A 12,774-nucleotide genomic window follows, 5' to 3' on the forward strand; every position below is an offset into this window, starting at 1 on the left:
ACTGGGGCACCTGGGTGCCTCAGTCATTAAGCGTCTACCTTCGGCTTTCTCTCCCTCTCCTTCTCCCTCAAGCCTTGAGTGCCACAATGAGCTGGCTGCTCCATAGGGAGCCTTCTTCTGCCTCCAACTCCCCTTACTTGTGTTCTCTCTCTCACTCTGTGTCAAATAAATAAATAAACAACTACAAAAAAAAAAAAAAAAAAAAAAAAGCCAGACACTTAACCGACTGAGCCACCCAGGTTCCCCTAGAAAGTTGATTTTAATCATCCACATAGCTTATTACTGTTCTGGGTTCTTCCTTTTGTTTTCTTATGAATTCTAAGGAAAATATATTTGGGAAACCGGATTTCTTTGGAAATAACCTAGTAATCTAGCCCAGAAATCATCAGCTGAAATAAATAATCACTGACTGCAGCAGCCAATATTAATTTCAATCTCTACTAATGCCAACTATTCTCTTATCTTGAGAAATTCTAATGTTAAGAATAAAAACAACAAACAAAGAAAACGGGGTGGGGGGCAGCTCCTGGCTGGTTCATTCAGAAAAACATGCGACTTTTTATCTCAGGGTCATGAGTTCAAGCTCCATATTGGCTGTAGAGATTACTTAATAAAAACTTTAAAATAAATAAAAATAAAAAGCTACTTTTGAGATCAAAGATCTGAGCCTCTTTTAAATTATACTGCTCAGAATCATCTAAAGTTGTCCTAAAAGAAATGCTGATCTTGGCAAACAATTGTGTGATTTTGAGGCTGTTTTCACACATGCCGGTTAGTATCTACCCGTGCTGCAGCTCGATGGTCTCTCCAGGCCCCTTCCGGAGGCTGGTTCTGGTCCTGGCAGCAGGTCTGTCCCCGCCGCGAGCCTCTGCCCCTGAACCCAGAGGTCTGCGCAACAGCCAAGTCTCGACTTTGCCGACAGGGGGCGCCCGACGGACAAGTCTAGACCCAGGCAGGCCAACAGCTTCCCCTCCCAGTTCTCACGTCGGGGGCGAGGGGGTGGTAGAGGGGCCGGATTGGCTGGAAGCCCCATGCAGGGCGACGTGAGACCGCACCCGGCTCCGCCGCTGGCTCGACAGCGCCCTCCCGTATCTGGTCCTTTCCTGGTCGGAGGCGATGGGGACATTTAGGGAGCACATTCCTTACAGCGGGTCCGGGAGGCCAACTTTCCCATTCTCCATTCAGAAGCTGAGTCCCTTGCTTAAAACCCACCTGGATCCCCTCCTACCTCCCCACCCCGTGCTTAGGCAATAAACATCCAAAAAGTGAGGACTTAGGAGCGCTTACCCAAGTGACTAAGAGAGCTTAATAATGTCCCTGACAAACATAGGCATCTCATCTGAAGTCCCTCGGCGTCCTTTCCAGCTTTCTTTGCCGTGGTCCATGCTCACCATGCAGCATTTCAACCAAGTGGTCTGGTCGTTTCCCGGGGATCTTAAAAGGGAGAATTTCCTGCTCAGTATAAGGACTTTTTCTCCACGTCAACCTGTGCATAATTACCCTGTGGTCCTAGTTTATCAGACCAGCCCTGTCTTGCTAGCAAGAGGGAGCTCTAGAAACGAAGTAGCAGAAGAAAACATCTGCGGGATGGGGGCATTCCTGTGGCACAAGTGGCCAGGGATCCTCAAGTTGTTAATGCCTCCTGGTTTAAGGTTTCCTGCCCTGGGCTCTGCTATAACCCCAATTGGTGACTGGCAAGTTGTGAACGAGAGTGGTTACACACCAGAGCCTGGGTTTAGTCAGCTCTGTGGAATAGAGTAGAAATTGCTCCCCTGCAGAGCCAAACGAGCTGGAGGAAGCAGAGCAGGGGCAGAGAGAGATAGAGCGAGTTTGACCCTTCTGCCACTGTAGCCATCCTTCTGTGAGGCAGTTGCACACAGTAAAGGGCTTTGTGGCAGGTGCATAAAGGAGCAGAGGAAAAGGGGGGGGTTTGTGCCTCCTAGAAGTGGGGCCTGCCATCCACCACAGGTCCACCTAATGGGATTTGGAATATAGGTGTGGAGTCCGGAGCTGACAACCAAGAAAGAATTCTTGAGACGTCTTTGGTGTAAAATGGTTTATTAAAGCACAGGGACAGGACCCCAGGACAGAAAGTGCTGCTGCCTTGAGGTTGTGAGTGGTGGCTGATTATATACTATGGGGTTGTGGGAGGGGGTAAGGAGAAGTAAGGTTTCAAAAGGATTTTCATATGTTCAAGAACACTCAGAGGAGGGGCCCCTGGATGGCTCAGTGGGTTAAAGCCTCTGCCTTCAGCTCAGGTCAAGATCCTAGGGCTCTCTGCTCGGTGGGGAGCCTGCTTCCCCCCCACCTCCTCTCTCTGCCTGCCTCTCTGCCTGCTTGTGATTTCTGTCTGTCAAGTAAATAAATAAATAAATATCTTTAAAAAAAAAAAAAAAAAAACCACTCACAGGATACCAGAGGCCTTACCCTTGTCAAGTTAAGGTTGTTTTTCCTTCTAGTAAAGCAGTAACAGTAAGATATTTGGGATCTTCCTGGAGGAACATTACACTGGCCCACTTCAAGTATCTGTCCTTGGGCTACAGATTATAAGGACACTTAATCGTATCTACATTTCCTCCTGGAAGCTAGGTCATTGAAAGAAATGCTTTGTTCTTGTAGATCACTAAGATATTTGTAAACGGAGGGAGACTCCCCTCCTGCTGGATTGTGATCTCTGTAAGTTTAACTATTTGTTTTTCCTTTCCTTAGCTTTAGGGCAGCCCAGGATGCTTGGAGGAAGGTCACATATATCCCACCTGAAGGGGAGGAGGGTTGTGGGGTGTCAGCTTCTGCTTTGTCCTCAGCTTGCCTTCTGTTCCCTCATCCCATGCACTGCAGCTGTGAGCCAAGTGATGGCCCGGCCAAGTGACAGTGGGCAGGCATTCCAGAGACCCCTCTGAACTAACTCCTCGGGGCGTCGAGATGTTCTGTCTGTAGCCATGTTGTCTCCCTCTATGCCCAAAGGACCCTTGTAGGAATTGTAGCAGAATTACCTCCACCCATCAGGTGGAGAAAAGGAGGGTACAGATATTTTCAGCAGCTTGCTTACGACCTGCACCTGGTAGAGGACTGAAAGAGAATTTGTCACTGTCTGTAAATGGGGTTTGACTTTTGTCATTTAACACATTTGCTTGTGAGAGTATTCTCGTTGTTAATCGCCCTTTCAGCTACAGGCAGAAGTAATAGAACCCCAGAATCCTGGCTCCCAGCTCTCTTTCCCTGATTGCCCCTCAGGGTGGAGGCAGGAAGAAGCAGACACATAGAATCATGGCCCATCGACCCCACCTGGCAGTGGTTTTCTTCACGGGCTGTGTAGGAGGTGTCTAGCTAGGGCTCTCCATCTGTCTGGCTTTAACCTGGCAGGAGTCGCCCCTGCCTTGGGACGAATGTCCCTCAGGTTACAAACACCTGGGTGTGAATCTCCCTTCCAAACTAAGAGCCCTAAATGGCAGAGACGACTCTCCCAGTTCCTTGCAAACAAGACCCTTCTGCCCCATCTTCAGTCCTCACTGAGGATAGTCCAAGAACTGAGAAATAATCTGTTCAAAATAAACACCCCCAAATCTTATAATGTGGGAAGGGGGCGTGTGGCCACTGGTCAGATCTTCTACAGCTTCTCTGCTCCCCGGCACCACACGCAAGCCCAGCGTGGGTCTTTGCGGCAGTTTAGCAGGTGGACAGCTGTGCCTGGCAGCCAGGGCCTGCTCACACTATGCGGAAAGGGCATTACCGCCCGTCACCCGAGCCCCCGCACTGCACTGCTTTACAGCATCCACAAGCAACACTGGAGGTTTGGTAAGCAGATACCCAGAGCTAATTATATTTTTAAAATTAATTAATTTATTATTATTTATATTATATACAATAATATTGTTTTATTTTTAATTTACTATTTATTTATATGTTATATATTTTTATTTTTTATTTATTTACTTATTTTTTCTTAAGATTTTATTTATTTATTTAACAGACAGAGATCACAAGTAGGCAGAGAGGCAGGCAGAGAGAGAGAGGGGGAAGCAGGCTCCCTGCTGAGCAGAGAGCCCTATGCAGGGCTCGATCCCAGGACCCTGAGATCATGACCTGAGCCGAAGGCAGAGGCTTAACCCACTGAGCCACCCAGGCGCTCCTTGTTTATTTTATTTTATTTTTTGATGAGAGAGAGAAAGCAACAAGATGGCTCAAGAAGCTTCCCAATTAACAAAGCCTTTTGAGACAAAATCACCACTGGATTTAGAGGCCCTGAAACTTTTAGTTGAAACTGTGCATTATTTTTGTGGTTGTCATACTGGATTTGAGGGTTTTATTTCCCGATGAAATATTAGGAGCCATTCCAATATCACTACCCTTCAGAACAATGTTTATTTTTTAAAATTTAAAAAATTTTTTTTGCTTTTATTATTTATTTTTATTTTTTTTTCTACTTTTACATTTTTTTAATTTTTAAAAAAGATTTTATTTTATTTGACAAAGAGAGAGCACAAGTAGGCAGAGCAGAAGGCAGAGGAAGAAGAAGGCTCCCTGCTCAGGGAGTCAGATGCGGGGCTGGATCCCAGGACCCCGGGATCATGACCTGAGCCGAACGCAGCCACCTAACTGACTGAGCCAGGTCATATTTTTAAATGTCGAATGGCCAGTGTGCTGCAGCAGCCTTCAGAGTTGTGCACCAGGCAGAAAGGACAGTAGAAGCAAAAGCGAGAGGAAAGCATAGTCCCAGCCCCAGAGCAAGGTGCATTGGTAGTTTGGAATAAGACTGAAATGCAGAGGCAGAGGGGAGCTGGAGGGGCCTGGAGCTTGAGGGGTGGGGGGTGGGGGGGTTGCTTAACTGGCAGGGTAGGGAGTCTGAGGCTGTGGGGTTCCAGGACATGGTGTTAATGCGGGTTAAAATGTGGTCAGACTTCTGTTTGGGGGCTCCCCCTGTTGCCATGCAGGAGAGAGGTGGAAGGGGCAGGGCCCGAAGCCCGGGGCCCACCCAGGTAGGAGGTAGACACAGCGATCTTTCCAAGGAAGGATGTGGTATGGTCCAGATTTTTCCTGAGAGGTGAAGCGTGTGGAGGTTAGAAGCCTGGCCTAGGAGTGGGAGCAGTCACCAGTGCTGGTCCCTGTTCCTGGGGACTTTGGGGACATGTTACTTATCTTAACCTCAGGTTCCTCATCTGTTTAAAAAAAGGGGGGAGGTGCAGAGAAGAGGAAGAAGAAGAAAAAGGAGGAGGAGGAGAAAATGAGACTATGAGCTTCAGATGGTTGGGGTGATAAATCAGTTGTTTAAAGGGCTTGGCAAATGCCTGACAGAAAGGAAAAGAGAAACCTTTCAGAGAGATCCCAGTGCCATACAACACACGTGCGACATGAATAAGAGTTATTAAATATTAATGTCGTCTCTTTCTGTCACTCCTTGAGCGAGTGGCTCAAACCCAGGTCCCTGAGCCTCACAAGCCCTGGCTTCCCCACCCCCTGCTGCTGCCACCCTGTTGTTTGGGGTCGGGGGAGGGCTTGGAGATGAGGACAGACTCCCCTTCCTCCATTCCTCGGGGCAGTATGATAGCAGAGGAGGTGTTTACCTCAGGAGTATTGATGTGAATGGTGAGCGACCAAAAAAGCAAAATACTCAGTGTTTGTCTTGACTTCCAAACTTGGACTTTGAATTCTCTAGCAAGAGTTGTCACAGGCTTTGTTGGGAGAGAGGAGACATTTCCGAATTCCCAGCTTTCCCCTCGAGACGTCAAGGCCTCCCTCACGCAGCAGAGACAGCAGAAATAGCCTCCCCCTGCATGGCAGGGGTCTCTGCTTTAGTCACTGATGATTCCCCCATGCCTACAAATGAGTCAAGCCCTCGTGGGCGCTTGCCATGCTCTGTGGGAAGCAGAGAACTGGTGTTTTCTTTGGCGTAGATGGGTGCTGGCCTGCGAGGGCATTTCCCTCCAGCGGTGAAGTTGATGTAGAAAGCCTTCCCTTCCAACTTTTGTATCAACATGGATGGGCCTGGAAGAGATTATGCTGAGTGAAATAAGTCAAGCAGAGAGAGTCAATTATCATATGGTTTCACTTATTTGTGGAGCATAACAAATAGCATGGAGGACATGGGGAGTTAGAGAGGAGAAGGGAGTTGGGGGAAATTGGAAGGGGAGGTGAGCCATGAGAGACTGTGGACTCTGAAAAACTATCTGAGGGTTTGGGAGGGGCTGGGGGTGGGAGGTTGGGTGAGCCTGGTGGTGGGTATTAAGGAGAGTACTTTTTTTTTTTTTTTTAAAGATTGTATTTATTTATTTGACAGAGAAATCACAAGCAGGCAGAGAGGCAGGCAGAGAGAGAGAGGGGGGAAGCAGGCTCCCTGCTGAGCAGACAGCCCGATAGGGACTCAATCCCAGGACTCTGGGATCATGACCTGAGCCGAAGGCAGCGGCTTAACCCACTGAGCCACCCAGGCGCCCAGGAGAGCACGTATTGCATGGAGCACTGGGTGTGGTGCATAAACAATGAATTCTGGAACACTGAAAAGAAATTTTAAAAATTAATAAAAATTTTAAAAGAGAGAAAGAAAGCCTTTCTCCTCAGACAATAGAGAACGGGGAAGGGCTGGGAGGGTCCTCACTTGTCTGCAGAAGTGGGCAGGTGAGCTGGGAGCCCTAGGGGAGGGGGCCCTACAGGGGTTTGCTCTGGCTGCAGGCCCACTAGCCTCCCCCCTGCCCCACCCAGTGCTAAAGCATGGAGGTCACAGAATGCAACAGAATCCCCTCACTGCCCTGGAGTCCTGGGGCTGGGGGGTGCTGCAGGAAATTTCTGGATCAGGGAGGCCAGGTGACAAAAGGAAAGTTTTAAAGCCTGAACTGAACCATGTGCATTTCAATTGCTACCGCACGGGATGGTTCTTTTGCCACTTCCCTTCACCAAGGTGGCCAGGCCACAGGCCCTCCTGATAAGCAAATAACAAGGTCTAGGAGCAGGTTTATAACTATCATACTTTTGAAGTAGCGATATAAGCATAAATGATATTTTCAGAAGCCCTTCATGACTTACTGGGCTGAGAAAATGTCTATTTTGGGGACAAAATCACACATTTTTGAGGGAAATGCTGAATGTCCGTTCAAAGACTAAGAAAAATAAAATTGTTATGTTCCCTCTTTCTGCTCCCAGGGACCCCAGGTGAAGAGCCCCATCCCCGAGGGCCGGTGACTGCCTTCCAGAGGATCTACTCAGAACCTCTGGTTTTCAAAGCAGCCAGATTTGCCCTTTGGGAAGACGGGCAGCAGTGGGAAGAGCTATGAAGTAAGTGACAGGCGGCAGGAGGGGAGCAGCTCATCAGAGGGGACCCAGGACTTGGCATCAGGACACCAGGTGTAGATTCCTTGGGCGCTGCCCAGACCTACTGATTTGAATGCCCCATGTCAGCCCTGGGAATTTGCATTTTAAACAGAAGCCCCCGTGATTGATTTTCACCAATATCCTAGGATTTCCCTGGTGCCTTGTCCCGACCAGGACTCAAGGTAGAGGGAAAGCGCCCTGGGAACGCTCCTCACCTCTCCCGGGGCAGGTGGCGGCATGGCCGGGAGGTGAGCTGGCAGCTCCCGGCCCCTCCAGGGCCCCTCCGTGTGTAAGTGATGCCTGAAACGTGAGGCCACACTACCTCTTTGCTGGGGAACCTGAGCAGAGGAGTGTGTGGACGGATTGAAGGGCTGGGAACTCCCCGCCTCTTGCCCGCCTCTCTCCCAACCTTCCCCCTCCTCGGGTTCAGTCTCTAACAAGCTCAGGAGCCCTGGCAGCTGGCGGGGCCCAGAAAGAGAGCCCAGCCACCATGTGGGAGGAAAGGCATCCCCGGTTGAAGGTGTGTGCAGACCAGCAAGCCGTGTGAGCAGTGCTGAGAGCCCAGCTGACCATGAGCCGCCAGCTGAAGGGCCGGGGGGAGGAAGGTGAGTGGTCCTCATCTCTGAGGGGAGCATCCACGGGGTTCCTGGGCAGCAGCAGGGGACCAGGCAAAGCAGAGGGGGACTCTCGAGGCACAGGGACCGGGCTTGAGTCCAGGGCCTGCCACTTGCTCACTGAGTGACCCCAGTCTGCTTACCCAGCCTCTCTTGGCCTCAGCGCCCATGCTGGGGTTGAGTGGCAGTGACCCTCAGAGCGCACCGGGGCCTTCAGCCTCCTTCTCTCTTGGTTAAAAATCACCTTTCCTCAGCAATCCGCACAGCAGACTTGTCTGTCTGTCTGTCTGTCTGTCTAGGGCAGCAGGATGTGGGACGTTCTGACCTCATGTCTGCTGTGGGGTGTCAAAACTACATCAGGGGGGCGCCTGGGTGGCTCAGTGGATTAAAGCCTCTGCCTTTGGCTCAGGTCATGATCCTAGGGTTCTGGGATCGAGCCCTGCGTCGGGCTCTCTGCTCCGCAGGGAACCTGCTTTCTCCCCTCTCTCTCTGCCTGCCTCTCTGCCTACTTGTGATTTCTCTCTGTCAAATAAATAAAATCTTTAAAAAAAAAAAAAAAACTACATCAGGACTGGGGATGCTGGTTAGTAAAACAGTCAGGGTCAGGTCCTGGTCTGAGGCAGCAGCCCCCAGCTGAGGATTCCCACTGTGAAATAAGGGTGACCCAGGCAAGGGGACTCCCAGAGGTCAGCCACCCCTCACGCGCCATCTCTTCCAGCAGATGGTGGAGCCAGAGGGCGGGCGAGGAGCGGCTCTCCGGGCACAGGTGAGGCGGGATGGTGCTTGAGGCGGTGTGTGTGTGAGATGGGGTGGTGTATTCCCGGTCCAGCCACCATCCAGAGTTCTCTTCCATCCTCCTTCCTCTCTCCCTTCTTCTGTCCCTCCCTCCCTCACATGTAAGGAGCCCTGGGGACAGGTGGTTCAACCTGAAGGGGAGGCCCAGAGAGGGCCTACCCACAGCCCAGAGTTAGCGACACTGAGTTGAGCCTCGGGAAGCAGTGACCATTCATCAGCCTGGGGGGCAGGGAAGCTGGTGGGGCCAGGACTCACACCCAGGCCACAGAACTCCAGACGGCACACTCTTCACCTCCACAAAGCACCGGCAGGAGTGGGGCTAAGCCACCTTCCCATTAGGAATGTGGCCACGGCTCTTCTGTGAGGCAGAGAGGGATTTACCTCTCTGAGGTAAGGTGGGGAGACCCCAGACAGTGGGCCCACCTGCTCCAGAAGGAGCTAGAGGAAGTCATATGCAGGAGACAAGACCCTCCACTGCCATGAGGTAGGCGGAAGCCATACCCACAGGTCAGGCCATCCTACACTTCAAGTCCTGAGACTGGATGGAGATAGGACGCCATTTTCTCCTTCCTGACTCACAGGCGGGGCCTGAACACCCACCAGTAAGTGAGGAAGCAGACTCTCAGGAAAGAATGGACTTCTGAGTTGGGGGTGAAAGAGAGTCCCCCTGGACAATTCTGAGTGGGAGGGACTTGTCCAGCCCCCACTCAGGCACACTGAGGTATGTGGGGGAGCTGATGAGGATCAGCCCTCCTCTGCCAAGCCCTTCCCTCTTGTCATCCACTGCTCCCCCACTGCCAGGGGCCTGAGTCCCTGCTGAGGCCAGGTCTGTGACAGAGGGGGAGATCCAGGAGCAAGACTGGTAGAAAAGCCAGGATCCTGGGCAGGAAGAAGGCCCACAGGGAGGCACCACTGGTATCTCAATACCCCTTCCTACCCCCAGAGCTGCCCCTCAGCCATGTCTGTCCTCTCCACTGCACCCACCATCCCGTCATTCTTTCCCTCCAGACATGGGGATGAGCGTTCAAAAATGTGCCTGAGTGTGACTGGATGAGAAAACCCTTCCTCATAGGAGGGTTGGTGCTCTTGGTGACAGTTATCTAGACATAGGACGCTCAGATCTGGTTCTCCACATTCCATACTCCTTGTAGTCCTCCAGTTGCTGTCCCTTCTGGACCCAACCTCGCTCCCCTCTGCCCCAGCCAAAGACGCCACTCTTGGGGGGAGGTCACCTGTGGGCACATGGTCCTTTAAGCAGGACTGAAATGGAAAGTCATTCTGCCTAAAATACAAACCTTTTCTTCCTGAAATATGCCAGTCACAGCCCCACCCTTAAAGAAAGAAGAATTTTCATTTAGGGGTCCAGATGGTCAAGGAATGCAGCAAAGTTAAATATTGGGAATCCACTAAATGAACTGAAACCCAATTACATAAAGATTTCCATTTTAAATATCCTCTGAAGTCACCTCTGAGGGGACCTGATAGTGTATTCCTTCAGCTTATGGTCTACAAGGAGAAAAAAAAAATGTCTGAGAATACAAAGTTATTTTCTCAAAATAATTACAATTTGTTATTCTACTAGTTGACAAAAAGGGTTAGAACTCTTCCTCCTTCCAGATCATTTGCTAAATGTACTTTACAGTTTAAAATCACCAAGTTGGAGGGTGAGCCAGATCCACTGGGCCTTCCAGCTTCTCCTCAGCCTATTTTCACCTTAGGTCATGTGCGTACGCATGAGGAGGCCTATGACGTGTGAGGGAGAGTGTGCTGGGCTTGGAGGTCTTCCTAATGGAGCAGCTGCTTTTCTGGCTCCTAAATTATTCATTACATGGAGTCCATGGAAAACTGGCTGCAAAGAAAAAAACTAAAAAAATAGCTCATTTTCTGTTGCTCTCTAAGTTCCATATGAATTGCATTCAGATGGGAAATAAGATTAAAACGGAAATCACAGCCTATAAAAAATGCATGAACCCCCAACTTCTACCTACAGTGTTTGAAAGAACGCCCGGTACAGCTCATTACCAAAAAGAAGACCGTTTGTTAGCTGATTGAGAACACACAGTGCTCAGAAGAAGACACAGACAGATGTTGACATTCTTACCCAGTTCTTCCAAGCAATATGGTGCCAGTAGTGTATGCGGGCCTAGGAGATCCTTCTCCTTCACCTCTTGCACACACTCTTTGCTCCTCTGTCCTCTCTCTCAATTCTAGAACTTTCCTAGGGGTCACGGCAACAGGGACACACACTTTCTCACACTTGCTCCTAGGTCTTTGAAGGGAGTGGATTTGTTTCTGTCTCCATCCCTCCTCCAAGATGGGGGCTGAAGCCTTCCAGAGCCATGGGGAAGAACATCTAGAGGACAAACCCACCTCTCATTGGCTGATACTGACCAGCTTCCTAACTTGGATGAGTTCTCATTATACTCAAATAATCCTGCTTTACATTTTCTGACTGAGACCAGGGCTGGTGTGGGCCAAGAAAACCTGTCCCCGCCTCCCCACTCCCCACCCCACCACACACACACACACACACAATCACCTCTCTTTCCATCCATAAACAGCACTCACTGCTTTTCAATGTGCTTGCGACCAGTTGGCTCAAGCAGTAATTGCCCCAATTAGAACCGAGCCCCAAGGATTGTTAATGGTGGAGTCAGACCCTTGCTTGGTGTCCTTTTGTGCATTCACAGTGGGTGAAGCAGCCACAGCAAACACACTCGCACTTGTGGGGGCCAAGGGGGTCGTTTTTCTGCAGTGACTGGGAGCTGGTGTCCATGTTCCATGACCGCCTTTGCCATGTTGTTTTTTTTTTTCTTTGCCGTGTTGTTAGCATGATCCTTGGGTGCAGACCACATCCTGCAAAACAGGCTGTACTGCCACACCCTCACCCTCCAGATTTCAACCCAGCAGTCCCACCAGTATAGCTCTCTGGGCGACCTCCCCTTAACACACTCCCCATCCCCAGCTACCGGATCCCACCTGAGACTCAGCTCTGCATCGTTCACCCCTATCTCCGACCTCTTGCATTTCCACTGGGGCCCGTCAGTCCCCTGTTTCCTCTGCCTAGAATCCCCTCATCCTTCTTCTCTTGGCAAACTCCTGTTCATCTTCAGCAATCAGAGTAAACATCTGTTCCAATTATACCCTGTCCCACTCTCTCTGTATTCCCGTGGCTTTTTTTATTTCATCCACCATTTGTTCCCTCTTTTTAAAAACAAAAATATGTTTATCTGAGTTATTGTCAAAAACTGGCTTCCTAAGTATCACCACCCATCTTATCGATAATACAAAGCTGCCTTGTTGCTTACAGCAGGTAAGGTCTCAGAAAGGGGAAGGTAAGGTCGGAATTTCTTGAGAATCGAGAGTTTGATTTAAGGCAGGACTTCCAAAGTGGGGGGCTTGACTGGGATTGGGTAAGAATTAGCATACAACAGTCCACAATAAGCAGCAAGGCCAGGGTTTTGAGGCAAAGCATTCAAGGAAACTTAGGGTGCAAATTGTCTGTGATGCTTTCCATTGAAGAGCTGATGAGTCTTTGGGGAAATCCTGCAATGACCAGTCAAGCCACTTGCCTGGGCAGGAGACTCCTGGAAAAATAAAGTCATGCCAATGAAGATAGAGATACAGCACAAAGTCCATCTTAATGAAGACACGATGGTGTAGGTTGGGTTCTCCATGTCTGGGATGAATGTGGGATAGATGGTTTCAGTTCTCAGTTGGTCTTTGTGGTCATTATTTAGCCCAGACTGAAGAATGCCAATCCAGGTCTTCACCACTGTTTGAGGAATCCTAATTGAATGTCAGTTAGGATAACTGTTTGGAATTCCAGATTTCCGGGGGAAATTGTTTCAACCTGTGTGTGAAGTTTTCCAGCTCTTTCTTCTGGATGACCCTTTGCTGAATCATTTGACACACAGCAGCTTTACAACAGTATTGAAAACCCAGGGGATCACCCGTCTGAAAGCTGGTACACAGACAAATGCGAAGAGGATTATGACCGGACTTTTTATGGTTCCATTTTCCGCCAGGAGCCAAGAATGTCCAGACTAAATAAAAGAACAAA

General features: G+C 49.7%; 1 protein-coding gene across 1 annotated transcript in view; it reads left to right on the forward strand.

The window, feature by feature from the left end:
- Nucleotides 1–7,873: 7,873 nt before the first annotated feature.
- The window catches only part of TMC2 (transmembrane channel like 2), a 63,737-nt gene continuing 58,836 nt past the window's right edge, over nucleotides 7,874–12,774 (forward strand). Inside the window, exon 1 of the mRNA XM_044262204.1 lies at nucleotides 7,874–7,907. Within this exon, the coding sequence (XP_044118139.1) occupies nucleotides 7,874–7,907 (34 nt within the window). The remainder of the gene's footprint in view (nucleotides 7,908–12,774) is intronic.

Source organism: Neovison vison, chromosome 8 (genome assembly GCF_020171115.1).
Source record: "Neovison vison isolate M4711 chromosome 8, ASM_NN_V1, whole genome shotgun sequence".
In the NCBI taxonomy this organism is placed as follows: Eukaryota; Metazoa; Chordata; class Mammalia; order Carnivora; family Mustelidae; genus Neogale; species Neogale vison.